We start from the raw sequence: 16,490 nt of genomic DNA, 5'->3' as shown, positions 1-16,490 counted from the left end.
CTGTTAAGGCAATTCCTTGCACAGCTTCCATCAGTTTTTTAAAACTCCTATTTCTTATGTTTGTAAAAGAGGCATTATACATTGTATCTTCAAATCAGACTTTCCAAGGGTAAGAGACCTCTTTTGTAAAAAAAAAAAAAATATATTCTTCAGAGGAACTTCCTAGAGTAGACTACATAGAATAATATAGCTCGCTGTTATCGTTGTTGACATGGAAACATCGTACAGTAGGTAAGACAGTGTTGTGCAATGAGCAAATTATCAGAAAACCCTTTTTATCCTCCATCTGCTTGTTTTTATGGTCCAGAAAGGCTGAACAGCTCATGTCTGTATGCAGGAGAGACCTAGTAATCTTTGGCATTTTTTGTAATGTCTTTGTAACAACAGATTCATCCTTGTGTCAAATGCGTTGTGGTGCGAGTGACATGCTTATTGTAACCCGAAACCTTGTTAGTTGATCTTTTCTGAACATTAGATACTGGCATGTTAAAGTGTAGCTGCGTGGCCTCTCGCTTGGCAGACTTTCATTCTGCGTGTTTTAGGCTGTGATTCACAATCCCTGTAAACCAGAGGAGGTATGAAGAGATCCTGCCTTCCCTCCGTCCAGGCTGCTTATTGCCACCCTCATACTGCTGACTCTTCGCTACAGCATAAAGGTTCATGCAGGTAGACAGGATCAATTGATTGTGGCAAAAGCTGTCACTTTGTTTCTTTGTGGGCTTTTGGTGGTGATGGTGTCCTGTTCCATCATGTCATGGCCCCGCTGCCCCCTCCCTCCCGCCCACCCCCCCCCCCCGCCCACCCCCCCCCCAAGTTAATTTGGAACTAGTTTGGTTCCTCATTCCAGTTCTGTGTGGTGCCTATCCAAACAGAAGCTTCATTCCCTTACCCTCCTGAATACACCCGTTGTACTGTTTCTGACGTCCGTTTATCCTCGTGCCCCTCAAGTTTGCTTCTGTCTTTTCTTTGTGCTTTCTCCCAGCTTTTTTCTGCCCTTTTATCCATAATGAAAGAGTGGTCATGATTGGAGTCTTGTGACCTTTTCCTGCTGATAATATATCCAGTATTTCTTAAGCCCGCCTATCACAAGAGGGGACAACTGTACCTAAAAACTTTGAGTCGATGCATTTTTTCATTAGCCCTTTTCTTGCCTCTTTCTTCATTGCTTTTGATACTCCTCCCCCCTGTGCCCCATGAAAAATACATACGGATTAAGATTTCCTCAGCTGCTGTCATACTATGTGCGCACAGATTATGAAATATTTTGTATTTACTGACCTCAGGATGCTTGGCTATCTCATAATGAAGTTACAGTATGTGTGTCACTGCCGTTTGAACATAAGCATTACAGGGTTGCATGTTTGCTGGCAAGATGTGCCAGGGGACTCAGAGGGGCTGGACTGTCAGGTGTATGTTCACTAGCTCATGAAGTGACATGGACAAAACACCAGCACTATTAAGTCCCCAAAACTGCTGTTCATAACATTACTAAGCATTGATCTGTAAAATAATATGACAGTGGTGCTAGAGGAGAAACAGTCATGTACTGCCATTTATGACTGCTTTTTATTATTGATACCATAGCCCTGAGAGACCCCCTGGTGCTGTTTTTCTTACAATACAACACAGAGTTACTTTGTAGTTATCTTGGGTGCACTGGTTTTTCTTCAGATCTTTCGTGTTGCTGTCAGTTAGACTGAGTAGAATAAAACTTTATATTCTCCAGCCTACAGAAGTTGCAGTCTTGGAGGCTTTCCCAGAGTGAATCTGAAGGTGTTTTAAAATGTTGAAATCTACCTATTTGTTAAACCTCTGTTTTGTCTGATCTGGAATTTTTGAAGTTCTTTTGTTTACTTCTATTAAATATTTTGTGATACAGCTTTTAACAGGCTAGTTTTGGCAGCGGATCAGTCTGTTTATTTGCTGTCAATGTGATTTTTAGGTATGTTTTTCAAATTTTTGTTTTGTCATTATATGGCCTATTACAGTCTCATGAGAACTGTTTTGGTTTGTCAGTGTGCTGGACAGAAATTGGAATCTTAGCCTCCAGGACTGTAACACGCTAAAGTGAAAATTTATGACTAGTCCTGTGGAAATGTGCCTTAAATTCCAGTATTAGAGCCTCTGTCTTACATGGACATCTTTATCGTTTTAAAAGTGTTTTCTGAATGTAGCCAATGGCCAAGTTCAAGTAGGTTTTAGATAAAATGAGGTTATTACAAAGCTGAATTACATTGAAAGATGAAGTGATTGTACCAGAATTTTTTTCTCAATGACTACTTTATCCTCCTTGTCTGTGAAAAGTTTATATAAACCATTATAGCAAAGGCACGATGCAGCACTTGCATGCTGTGAATGCAGTAATGTAGACTGAATTATTTTTTTAAGGTGTTTCCTGAGTCCTATACAAATACAAGTTCTCAGTTTCCATCTCTCCCATTTTCCGTTTCACTTCTGCTTTTTCCAACTTTCTCCCCCGCCGCCCCTCCCCCATCATCCCTCCCCCCCCCCGCCTTCTCTTTTAAGGATGCTTTTTGGGGATGGACACGTGTTAGTGAGCTACACTGTCTCCAAAACAAACAAAGGAGGGTGGGGAGATGATGAGGGGGAGGAGGACAAAGAAAAGATGCAGCTGCTCATTTTTAATTTTTGAAACTAGCCTTGAATTCTATGGCATTTACTTAAGCTTTACAATAAAAACTAGGGGCCCAACTGAAACACTGTGTCTTTCTTTTACTGTGGCTGCCAATGAGAAAATATTAAAATAGTAACAAACAGATTATTTGAATTCTTGTCTAAAATAGTATCAATGGAAGATGTTTTCCCAGATGAGATTGCATGAGTAGAGGGTTGCCACACCAGTGAAAATTTGTGGAAAAGCAGCCAACCCCATATGTTGTTTTTTATTCCGTTGTGCCAACATCCAAGTCAGTAGAAGGTATTTCCATTTATTTCACCTGCTAGGAAGTAGGAAGCCCTATAGTGTTTGTCCGGTAATTCCTTCCTATTGAACCTGCACAAGCAGTGTGCCCTCACAGCAAAGGTGGCCAGCAGCATCCTGGGATACATTAGGAAGATCATTGCCAGCAGGTCTGGAGACATGATCCTGTCCCTCTACCCGGCTATGGTGAGACACATCTGGCATGCTGCATCCATGCCAAAATGGATGGTGGTCCCCAGTACAAGGGAGACATGGACATAGTGGCGTGAGGGTCTGGTGAAGGGACATAAAGATGACTGGGACTGTTTAGCCTGGAGAAAAGATGATGCAGTGGGGGATCTTACCTGTGTGTATAAGTACCTTATGGAGGGGAAACTAAAACAGAGGCAGGCTCTTGGCAGTGTCCAGCGACAGGGCAAAAGGCCATGGGCACTAACTGAAACATGGCCGTTTCCACCTGAACCCACTGCGGGGTGACTGAGCACTGGCACAGGCTGCTCTGAGGTAGTGTGGGGTCTCCATCCTTGGAGATACTCAGAAGCCACTGGGGACAGGACCCTGAGTAACCTGCTATAGCTGACCCCGCTTGAGCCGGCGGTGGATTAGGCGATGTCTAGGGGTGCCTGCCAGCCTCTGTGAAGCTGCCATTCTTGTGTACCTCTGGTCTGGTATTTAGCCAAAATACTGGGCCATGTCGAATACCACTGAACAAGTCGTATGATCTTTCATATTTTTTGGAATGGTAACATTAATGAAATAATATTATTAACACTATTAAGGAAAAACTTGTGGTTGAGGAACAAAGCTTGAAACAATGTGCGGAATGAAACATGTTTTGGGGCTTTGTTGCACAACTCTTCACATGTTAGTGAGCTCTTACCCACATAAGTAGTCTCATTGACGTCAATAGGACTACTCCTATAAGTGTTCACTGGTGCAAGTAAGGGTTGCACAATGTGGCCTTGTCTGTAATGTATAAGCATATGTAACACAGTATTTAATTATGACTTCAGTGGCATGTTCATTTAAATATCTCAAATTATACTGCTTTTCCTAGGTCATGTTTTACTGACACAGAGATATCGTTACATCCACCACCATAAGATTGAGCAGAGACAGCATCTCCGAAAAATCATCTTTCCTTCTGTTCTTTTATATAGCTGAAAAAAAGATGTGGCAGAAAAAGAAAATAATGTCTCCCTTTATTGTGTTTTAAATAAATTGGGGTTTCTTACCACTTTTTTGTGACAGTTTGATGGATTCAGTGCTTTACTTTCAGTGCTTAATTAGTCTGAAGGTAGGCTTTCTTTTCCCCACAAAAGAATTATATAGGGTTTTTCTTTATTGTCTTTATATTTCTTTATGTTGTCAAAGTTCAGTTTTGAATAAGGAGGCATCTTGTATCTAAATTTTATAGTAATACCAAAGGTAAGGTAAAAAAAGCCATTTCCAGGGTTCATTATGTAATACCAACTTTTTGAATTTCAACTTTATTGCTAAAACATCTGCTTTAGCACTTTCAGTGGGGTTGAGGGAAGGCTGTGTGGTACCACAATGAAGCCAGAATCTTTGTCACAAAAACTGGGTTTTTTGAGACATTTGGAAGCTTTTTTTTTGTTGTTGTTGTTTTAAAAAACAGCACAACACTTCTTGTTTGTGGAATAAATTAAATACCATTTTAGTGAACAGCACTGCATGTTTACATTGTTAATATGTTATAAAGGATTTACGGAACTTTATTCATGGGAGTTCATCTGAAGAAAAATCAGCAGTAAAACTTAGGCAATAAAGACACTCTTGACTACTCTTGAGCCAGCAGAGTTTACTCAAAAAGGGAGCTACTCCAGGATCAGGTGTCAGGTGGGAGGAAGACATTACGTCACGCAGAAGGTATTACTGGAGAAGTCATAAATCAAGAACTTGGTTCCAACACCTGTACTCAATGGAAGAGTTAAGGCATTCTTACCTTGCTTAATCGTTAGACTTTAAGATGTTTAATTCACAGTTGCTTTGGATCTTTCCAGAGATTAAGTATGTGCAAGTCCTGGGTGACTTGACATTTTTCATAATGTGCTATGAATGAACTGTATTTTAGTACTTGTCACCATTAAGTTGACTATTATGGTCGGGTATGTTTTGGGCAGGAGACAAGGTACCCTGGCTGTGTGTGTTGCACAAAAGAATAAAAAAGAGCAAATAATTATAAGTCATATTGAGATGTTCTTTATGTGTTTACAAATACATTTTCACTTACTTCAGTGTGAATTATTTTTAAGTATGTTATAATTATTTTAATTGGTAACCTTAATATGATACATAGCTTTCTCCTCAAGCAAAGACTTGAAATTTATTTGATTACAATTTGCAAGTCCTAAAGCATATCTGTATTCCTTTTGTTAGCTTTTTGCAGTGTTAATTAAACTCCCAAATTTGGTCCCATCATGCACCTGGAAGGAGAATAAAGCTTGTTACCGACCCCTCAAAGTTACTGCAATGTGCTAATTAGAATTGGAGAGAAGCTACTCTCAAACCAGGACATTAACAGTCAGACTTTTCAAAAGCCCTATACATCAAATAATGGATGGTATTTCAGTGCCACACTATACATGCTGTGCAGGGTTATGCCATCCAGACAATTTGAAGCGTGTTTTGATACCCTGTGAAAAATCATTATTCAGGTTAGGAACACGTTCACCTCATTAAGCATACGTATAGATCCTATGGAAAGATGATACGCCTTATAACTCTAGATAATGAAAACTGATTTCATTGATGTTCACATAGGTTCTTGCTTTTTAACTTAATACTGAAGCAGTGCTCTGAGCTGCCAGCACGGTGAAGTTCCTGAGTGCTAGATTTTGGGAGACAAATACAGCTGAGTACCTGTAGATGTCTAGGGCTCGAGCTTGCAAGGTGCTGGTAGTATGAGGAAAACCACTGTGGAAGTTGGTGGAAACTAAAGGTGCTTATGGCTTGTCCATGCCTTGCTCAGGATGTGGAATGTTCAGGTGCAAAGATACATCCATGGCTTTTTCATCAGGAATAAGGGATTTGAATTACAGGATACAGGATGAGGTGGTTATTGGTGTTTTTTCTGTATGAATGCATTCCAGCTCCATTTGGCCAAGCCGGTCTTTCTTTCTTCTTTCTAAAACTTCGGCAGGGCTGCCAGTGTCCTGGCTGAAACATTGCATTGCCTACTGCTGGCTGCTGTAGCTGCTGCACAAGTGAGGGTGCTTGGTTGTGGGTGAAACTGTGATCTAAAAGTTTTATGCAGTGGCTGGAGGCTTCCATAAACAGTTGTCTCTGTGAAGATTTGAAATGTTTAATGATAAAATTTATTATATGTGAAACAAATATATACCCTTTTAAAATACCCAGATCAACAGTGTAGTGTTTTTTTTCTGTACCATGTTACTGTGTTTCACTGCGAATACTGTGAACGCTGGTGCTGCGTATTGATTTTGTTTTAGCAATGCAGGCGGCAGTTGGAGGAGGAGGGGCAAAAAATGTGAATGGAGCTGCTCATGGATGAGTTTGTGAATTTATTTTTCAAGAAGAGAGAAATCAAAAAGAGGTTTGACCGTTCTGATTGCCTCTCATTAGGGATTATACTTTTTGCCAGACCAGTAATGTCAGATCTCACAGAGTTTGGGCACTTGGTTGCATTACATTCCTGTACACTTAAATGGATTAAGATAAAAAGTCTGACTTGAAAAGGGTATTCCAAAACTGACTGTGCCTGTGGTTTTGAATCCTGATGCTTTGAACAAAGAAGGGATTGATTTAATGGGATTAATGCTTAATCCAAATGAAGCAATGTACACACATGCCTTGAATGCTTTTGAGAATAACTGCAAATATCATTTATAAGGTTCTGTGGAAAGATACAGAGAAGCGATCTTTGTGTAAGAAAGTGATGGGGCAAGACAGCTTTAAATAAAGGAGAACACAGGCAAAGTTGTGCCCAAATTAGCTCTTCTGGGTTACTTTCAGATACTTTATAGGCTTCTGTTTTTGTACAAGTATGCTATTTATTTTCAAGTGCTGATTTTGAGGAACTGTTATACATTTCTCTTAATTTGTTATTCCAGATGAGAAAGTTTATTTTAATTTTATACTTTTTAAAAAAAAAACACTTTTATTTGAGGCAAAGGTTTTCTGTTTCAGATAATACCTTATCTCGAAAGTATTTATCATTGTGATTTGATAACCCCCACCCCCACTTCCATCCTTGGCTTTCAGATTTCCTATGTGGTACAGCATATTGTTACTTGGAGAAATTATGACTGTGCCCATGTTTGCTGTGACTCCATGGCCCCTCTAATTTCAGGGAAGAGTTGCTTATTAAAGAAAATAAGCAATTTGTGGGGTTTGGTTTTTTTTTTATTTCAGTTTTGGGTGGGGTTTTTTTGTTCATTTATTATTTTTTTATATTAACAGATGTAACATTTACAACATTTATAGGTATTTAATGTCACCTTCATTAATAATTATTATTAATCTCATTACATAAAATCCATCTGATTTCTTGTATTGACCAACGTGTACCCTCACACCGTGTTTTCAAAGCACTGGATCCTGTCTAACTGGGCAAAAGTTATGTCATACGCATCAGACACTGTTGCAAGGGTTTTGAGGAAAGCAATGACTGCAGTGTTTCAGTTTAGTGGTTCTAGGGTAACATGCTGAGCCTTGATAAGTATTAGGCTGGCTCATCAATTTTTATCCATTCTCCCCCGCCTCCCCATGTGCCCCCCCAGCCTGGGAACCAGAAACTTTAGTTGAAAACTAAAATTTCTGCCTAATCATGAGATTTGATTAAGCTAGTGGTTTTAGGAAAAAAGACCAAATATCACAACACTAGTGAAAAAATTGCAAGAATTCCTAATGATGTGACTGACTCATGTTGCTAAATGGAGCAGATTTTTAAACATAGCTCTAGGCTTCAGTTCTTTCAGCTCATTCACAGTCAGTTCTGCTTTATTCTGAGCTCAGTGAAGCTATTCTCAGAGGAGAGTGCAGTACAACATGGATTAAGAGTGAGGGAGTGGAGCCATTAATCGATTCAGTACTACACAGGTTATCTAATATCTAAGAAATATTTAATTTAGTTTAAGCAGCATAAAAAGCTGAAAGCAAAAATATGATTTTAAAGTGATTTTTGGCTTTATTCATTTTTTTTAAACGAAGGCAGTTGGAGACTGGCTCAAAGGCAAGGACTAATTACTGATAATTGATGTATGAAGGACGTCTTGTTTCTTAGTTTATTTTTGAATCTAGCTATGCTCTATGTGGGCTAGTAAACAAAAAGTGTGAAGGAGCATTGCTATGTACTAGATTTTTATTTTTTTTTGTCTATGCTGTTACATTGTTAAGAGTGGTTCTTGGCAGTGCGTTGATCAAAGCCATCTACTGACGTCCAGACAGGCCCCGGGTGTTGCTCTGGAGTAGGGTCAGTCCAGGGATGGCTCTCAGCAGGCAATCAGCATGTAATCCCCTTCCAGTTTTCCCTCGTCTTGATTGTTGGGAGTCAAGAGAACTTAATAGCAAGGATGGAGGAAGTCAGAAGCCATTTGGTTTCAGGTCAGTGAACAGCCTGAACAGCAATGAACACGTTCCCTTGACTGGTGGACAAGCTGACCATGTTGCCTTGCAGTGCCATTACAATTGGAACCAGTAACATGGGTCTCTAGGGTGCTGAGTTTGGTATGCTTTGTCACATCTGCTCAAAAACCAGTTTCTCCCTTAAGACAGAAGTAATAGTGTTTTATACATTTGTTTTATTTAAAAAAAACCCAAACAACTGTTGATAATCGGTTATTTTCCAAAGAGTATTTTGCTGGCATTTTAAGTGGACAGCAGCATATAAGACTGTGACAGTGTTTACAGTTTCTGTCTCTCTTAAACCCTAACCTAGATATTGTGAGGATTGCGGTAATCAACAGGGTGACTATGAACGTGTTTATTACTTGAATCTTCCTATTCCCTAAGCTCTGTCCACTGTTATGCTTTATTCTTTTTGTGTCATTCAAATACACATTTCATTTGGAAACCGTGTTTGCTCACTTGAGGGTTCTTGAAAACTATTTGTGCCGGTACCTGTAAAATGATCTGCTTGTGTAGTACGCCCAGCTGCAGCAAAAGTTCCTTTTTTTCTCTCTCATTTTAATTAGGATATTTTGGGGGTTTTGGGGTTTTTTTTTAGTGCCACATATTTTCTTTTTTACTTATGAAGCTGTTGGTTGACTTACACTGGACAGTGGGAGATTGCTCTGTGAATTCAGTTGATCTCTTTTAGCATTCTACCTGATGTTATCACTAAGAAATGCTGGAGTTTTTGAACTGAAAGCCTTACCGGTAGGTGACAAGGGGAATTCATGCTTGAGCAGGCCAGGCAATCACTAAATCAAGCAGCCTGCAGTCCTCTCACTGGCTTTTTATGAGACACAGAAATATAGGTATTTTGGAAGATGGTGGTGTTGGTGTTTGTGCTTTTGTTTGGCTTTTAGTGTAAGTACTAACAAAACCAGTTTGGTTTATTCAAATGTTATTAATCATTGCCTCTGAATTCTCAATTTTTATGTTTTTTTTTTTTTGTATTTCAGAATTAAAAGATTACAACAGATCAATGTAGAGGTCGATAATATTTAGCAAAAATATATGTACGAGTTTTCAGGAACATGTGAGTGTTCAAGAAAGCAAGTGTGTCCATCATTGAACCTATGCATATTCTTATGTAAAATTCTTATTCTTACATGCATTTTACAATGTAGAAGGCTTTATATATGACATAAAATACTTGTTTATCCACAGCTGTAAAACACTCTTACGTTCAAGCTTCTTTAGAACACTCCTTTGCCTTGAGGTACATAAACAACACAAAGTTTAAGCTTCTTCTGAAAGGCTACTTTCTATTAACGTTACATTTTGTGAAGTTACAATGTGTTCTTGCTCTTGCTGGTTTCGGTTGTGGATTTTGTGTGTGTGGTTGTAGCAGGGATTTTTTCAACCCAGTAGCCTAACAGGAGGACAGATAACTCTGCTTTAGTCTGTGTAGAAAATAAGTTCAAGTTACTCCTTTTTTACTCTGCAAATGCAGTTGCAAATCCTGTTCTGCCTGCTCCCATCTACAAATCTGACATTGAAAAAACACATCTGCACAGATGCCTTCAGTGAAATAAAGGAGGGTAATTTAAAGGCCGTTGTAGGATTTCTTATATCAGCTGCATGAATCACTTCTCTGTATAAGGTTAAACCAGAATTTTCACCCTCAGGTGCAGAATATCTGGAATGGAAATTAAACTTGGGACATGTAGATGAAAATCTTATTTCAAATTGACATTTTATTGATTTTTGATGTGTATGTTACAAAACCCACAACCCATAAAGATTTGAATCAAGGAAGTATATCTTTGAAATCAAGGTACACAGAATGCATGCATAAGAAAGTTAAGGTTATTTTCACTGAAAACACAAATCATCCCTTGTACAATTTCAGTTGCTAATTTTACAAACTTTTCATTTCCTTGTTTCTTACCAGAAGCAAAAAGTGTTTGCTTCCGGTCTAAAGACAACTGGGAAGCAGCAAGCGTTTTGTGACAAACCTGTATTGATCATTTTTCATCCAGAACTTAAAGGCAGATACATTTTGATGACTTAATGATGGTTAACTCTGGTAAATCTTTGAAATGCTATATTCTTTATTAATGATTCTCCAAACATGTTTTCTTTTCAAATTCTATTACTATGAAATTAGAAAGACTTAAACTTTCAAGGTATCATGTTTTTCGTAGTTGAGCAAATGGCAGACTTAGATTAGTTGGTCTGATTGGCTGAAAAATCTTTTCATTCATGTGGCATGTACTTCTTTATAGATGAATTGTGATGTCAATTTACAAACTATCACATCAGGTTAAGCAGTCAAAGTTGTGGGATTTTGTTTGCTTGTTTTCCTCCCACTTGCTGGTCATCTCCTGATCTTACTGACTTAGGAAGAGCCTTTTCTTCTTTACTAATGAAAAACGGGATGCTCACTTAGCTTTCTTAATTCAAGTGATACAGATCTGGAGAGTCTTGCCTAAGTGGGAATATTGTTATCTGAGTCTATGATACCTACCAGGAACAGCCACCTGTGTGGATTAAGAGAAAGGGTGTTTTAAACCAGGTTTGGGCTCATGGGGGCTGATGTGGGAATGATGTGGTGCAGTTGGTGTGGGGAGAGTGGCATGTGTGGCTGGAATCAGCAGGCGGGAGTTGTTGGTTTCTGTTCTGGTATTGTTTCCTGAAGGCTTTCATAGTAACATTGGTAAGATATCTTAAAGGTTACAGTCATTGACTAGCATTTGAATTACACTGTAGCTGTTTTCAGCATGTTCTGTTACTGTGTGAAGAATAAAATAAGAAAATTGATCTTATTTTATAGCATTAATACTCTCCAAAAGAGGCCAGCATTTTTCAGAGGGGAGTTTCGCTTCTGCTGAACCTAGGCTGTTTTCTGTGGAGGATTTATAATTACGCTTATATACATATAACACAAGAGGAAAAGGCGTTTTTAGAGTCATTACAGTGATTGTTACTTACCCCCTCAAATGTCACTGAGGCTTTTGTACTTGGGGTGCCCGCTCCCTTTGTGGCAACCTGGAACTTAGTCCCTCGGGACAGGTGTGCGTCCTTCCTGCCCTCCCTCAGAAACCCTCAGCACCCTTGGGTTCACCTCCCTGTGGCCAGTGGTTTTGCTGGGGGGATTTATGAAGAGTATGATCATAGAACCATTCAGGTTGGAAAAGACCTTTGAGATCAACAAGTCCAACCATTAACCCGGGACTGCCAAGCCCATCACTAAACCATGTCTCTAAGCACCACATCTACAATTTTTTTAAACGCCTCCAGGGATGGTGATTCCACCACTTCCCTGGGCAGCCTGTTGCAATGCGTGACCACCCTTTCAGCGGAGAAATTTTTCCTAATATTGAATCTAAACACCTTGGCACAACTTGAGGCCATTTCCTCTTGTCCTTGTAATGTTATGAATTTGGGAATTTGTTTATGATTGTCAGGGATCTGAGGTTCTGAGTTGTGCTTTTTTGTCCAAAATGTGTACTGGAGTATATAAACGTGCACGTGAAAGCGGTTTATATTTCTGAAGTTACTTAAGTAACTGCAGTATTTAAAAATTGTGCTTGATTTTTTTGTTGCATAATAGTTATTGTTGTTTTGCTGCCACATGGAGTAAGAATACTGAATTTGATGGTCTACAAGAAATACCAGTTCACTTTCTTTTACTTTCTACTATCTCCTTCCCACCCACTTTCTTATTCAGTGTATCATCTTGCATATCATGGAAATAAGTAATTTTAGACTCATACTAATAAATTCCTTCCTGGCCATTTCTCCCAGTTAGCGTTTATGTGTACTCCTGTAGGGAACTTTTTGTACAAGGTACCTTGTATGGATAAGCTTTGCTTCTACTCTTTTCTATGACAGCTTATTTTTTGACTGGATATTGTTCTGTCTGGGAGGAGGCAATTTAAATAGCCTGCGTTCAATCAGTGTGTTAAAAAAACAAGAGTACTGATTGTCACTGGCATCTAGGTATTGTTGCATATGAGGAATTTCATGCCAATAATGTAATCAATTAATATTCTCTCTTTCAGGTTTAACGGATGAAAAAGTGAAGGCCTATCTTTCTCTTCACCCCCAGGTACTGGATGAGTTTGTGTCAGAAAGTGTAAGTGCGGAAACTGTGGAAAAATGGTTAAAGAGGAAAAATAATAGACAAGAAGGTAAGTCCTTCCTATTTGTGATTTATATTTAGATTTGAACAACTCAATTCTTATTTTTGGATTTAAAAAGGAAACCTAGTTTCGGTAAAACCTGTTATAATTTTATGTCTAGGTTCCACCATTTTTTCGAAGGCAAAAGAGGTTAACAATTTAAAAAAACTAAAAAGTTTTTTGAGCCTTTTCGTATTCCTATTTTTGAAAATACTGGTATTAATTTTGGAGGTGCAGTTTACCCATTTTGAGTTGCGAATGCTATTCTACCACCCCATAATATCTTACATCAGTGTATGTTTGGAGAACATACTTTGGTCTTCTTGGATCTAAAATTGTTGAGTCTTGGATTAAAATTATTCTGTACGTGCGGGATGTAAGCCTCAGTAAAATACTGGATCATCATCTCAAAAGTTCCTACTTGCAACATGTATTAAGTCAATTTTACATATGAACACAGAGGTTTTAAAGCAGCATGTTGAATTCTGGAGGCATTTCTGATGGGTTGAGTTAGGTATAATCCCTCACTTACGAGACCCAGAACTGTTCCTTATGAGTCAGCCTGGGTTAACAGTGGTTGTAAATTTTGTAATGATCTTAAATTTTGTGAGATTGTGTGCAAATGTAAGATTCATGCAATTCTAAAAGTTACTTGGAATGTACCAGGTAAAATGCCAAAGAGATTACCAAGAACGTGAGGAAAGAAACACTGGTTTTACTGTGTGTGCACATTGCTCTGTGCCTGACTTCTAAGGTGCTTGGTGTTTAAGTTCTGATGTTAATTCCCATTTTAAATGGAGGGTTTGATGCTACTTTCTAGAAGATAACTGAGTGTTTTCTGGATAATTATAGAAAAAAGAAAATGGTGAGCAAGTGACAGAAAGGGCTATATTGAGACAGATTTATGGTGGTGATGGCTATATGTCTAACACTAAGGTGATAGTACTTTTTTGTTGGTGCAAAGAGGTTATATAATGGAAGTGTGAAAGTATGTAGCAGTAGACCACCTGTTTGCTACTTTGTGGTTTACAGACTGCTCAGGATGTCATAATTTGTTATACTGTGTATATATATATATATGATATATGTAGATGTTATATATAAATAGTTATAAGCCACAATTGCAATTAGAAAAACACTCTTATGAATCGAGTGAATAAGTCATGGCAATGCTTTTTGCAGACAGAAGAGAAAGAAACAAATACTACTTATTTTAAAGAGCCTTGGTCCTGTGAAAATGATGATTTTCTCTAAGATGCTTGAAATCACTATAAGAAATTATTGCTTGTCTGAAATACAATTTATAGTCTGGGTCAAGGATCTCAATACTAAAACTGAACACTTGATAATAAAAGTGCTTTGGATAACATTTCAGCTTCAAGAATTTTGTATTGCTAAATAGAATTTATTACCAGTTGCTCACATTTTCAGGTTTTTGGGGTTTTTTTTTGTGTGTGTGACCTGAAAATACATTTTTGTGAAAGTACTTATAAAGTTTTTTGAGCTAACTACAAAACCAAAGTAACTTCTAACCATTGTTTTCATGAAGTTTTAATGTAACTGCAACAGTGTGATTAGTCTGTTGTGTTCTTAAACTTTAAAGCTTCTGTTTTGTGGCTAACACTACCCAAGCTGTGGAATTAAGTGTCAAACAATAGTTGCGCTATCATTATCATTCAGCCTTATATCTGTTATCGTCAAGCAGGTCTTTCTGTCTTCCCTTTTGCAGATGGTGATCTTTAAGGTAGCCTTATTTGTTACATTAAAGGCAGTTAAAGATGTGGCTTTCTTAGTGTTGGATTTTTAGATGAAAATGAGCAGAACCAGATCTAAAACTACACTAGTCCAGTAAAAAAGAAAAATTTGAATGCATGTTGTTTATAGAATGAAACAGATACTGATTAGCCTTATCTATGACTTTCTTCTAGAAAGATAAAGGCTATAGCTATATAAAATATATCTGATAACAAAACATCTTAATTTGTCAGAATGCAGCATTTTTAAGAAAGAAACTTGCTAGGTGATTTACTCAGTTTGTGTTATGTATGTACAAATCCTACTGCCTGAGTAATGGTGGTGGTCAGAAATGAGGAGGAGGAGATGGAACTGATTGGTGTCAGCATGAATCTGCGCTGACTTAAAGTGAATGTGTAGACTAAGTCACTTTACATCAATAGGGGTGTAATGTTCCCTCTATCCCTCTTGCTTTAGCGTAGTCTACTTTACAGATGTTCACGTTATATAAAGTGATGCAGACAGAAGAATAAGCTTTGTTTTTATTAGAAAGTTGCCAGGCAGGAGAAACGCTGTTTTGAGATCTCTGGCTTAGTGTCTATACTCTTATATGCTGGTGACGCATATCAGTTGTTAACCTCGATGCAGAAATCGTGTCCTGCCTGATTTACAGGCATCCAGCTGTGTGTACTCTTCAGCCAAAAGTCAATGGGCCTGCAGCCAGGGTAATTTATCTGAATTTCATTAGCATGAACATGAACTAAAATGTCTGATTTGGACTTAAATGAACTGAAATTTATCTGTGACTGTGATTCACTGAATTGGGTACTTTAGATGGATTTTGTTTTTTTGTAAAAAACCCAAAGTATTAAAAAGGGAGGCAATCAGTAAGTACTGCAATGTTTAAAGGATAACTATATCCCAAAATATCATTAACTTTGTCATCAGTGTGTACCAGGTAAATCTTGTATCTGTCACAGTAAATGCTAGATTGAAAGTCGTTCATGACAGGTTGATGGTGATCTACCTGGGATTATAGGATACATACATATATATATATATATATATATATAAAAATATTTTTTTTGTTAAGTATATTGGAGAAAACCTGCAAAGGTGGCATTGGGAAGGAATGTTGCCCATACTGATATTTGGGTATTTACTGCAACTTTTTGAACCCTGACTGTTATCTATCAATAAAATACATGCTCAAAACACACCCAGGTCTTATATTGTTCCACACAGCATTTCCAAACAACTCTATTTCTCAATAAACTAACACTTGAGTTTTAAATTTTTCGTGTCCAGATCATGGCTGAGTTAAGCAGGAAATGAATGAAATTGGAGCACAAACTGAACTGTGTCTCATGCAAAGTATTGTTGATTGGTTTTTGCAAGCAAAATTTAGCCAAGTAAGAGGGTGTCTTGATTAAAGAAACTAATTAGATATTTCTGGATTAATTTTAACTCCTTTTTAAAGTTGTTTGCATATTAGCTATGGAATAAACTTGTTTACAGATTAAGCCTGCTACTTGTAGTCTGAGGTCTGGTCTGTGCTTTATGCATTATGGCCTCATGGGTTTTTTTATGAAGTTTATAGATCAGAAAAATATTTTCATATAGATACGGTAGAAAGTGCCTTTGCTCTTATATCTAGTCTTACTTGAGGTGCTGGTGTAAGTGATACCTACAAGGTATATGATCTTCCTTTAAAGATTCATTAAAGGTACATCTTGATAGAAGATTTTTTTCAATTAAGAGTTAATCTGCCAGCAGGAGATCTTTTCTTTTCCAGATGCATAGATACAATATTTACAGAACTCACAAGACTTCTTCCATTTGTCCTGTTCCATATCATTCAAGCAAAAGTAAATGATGATAGCAGCAAGAGCCATAAGATTATGATGGTTTTAAGCTCTGATGTATAAATCCTCATCACCCAACAAATTTCTTAGAAAAAATATTTACCAACTTCAACCTTAATTACATTATTTGAAGCTTCACTGCCACAACGAGGTGGATAACACATTGATTACAGG

General features: G+C 37.8%; 1 protein-coding gene across 1 annotated transcript in view; it reads left to right on the top strand.

The window, feature by feature from the left end:
* Nucleotides 1-16,490, top strand: part of PDE10A (phosphodiesterase 10A) — a 191,935-nt gene that overhangs the window by 64,654 nt on the left and 110,791 nt on the right. The window contains 1 exon segment of the mRNA XM_037392501.1: nt 12,598-12,726. Within this exon segment, the coding sequence (XP_037248398.1) occupies nt 12,598-12,726 (129 nt within the window).

Source organism: Falco rusticolus, chromosome 6, assembly GCF_015220075.1.
Source record: "Falco rusticolus isolate bFalRus1 chromosome 6, bFalRus1.pri, whole genome shotgun sequence".
Taxonomy (NCBI): Eukaryota; Metazoa; Chordata; class Aves; order Falconiformes; family Falconidae; genus Falco; species Falco rusticolus.
This window is presented reverse-complemented; position numbering and strand designations above follow the sequence as displayed.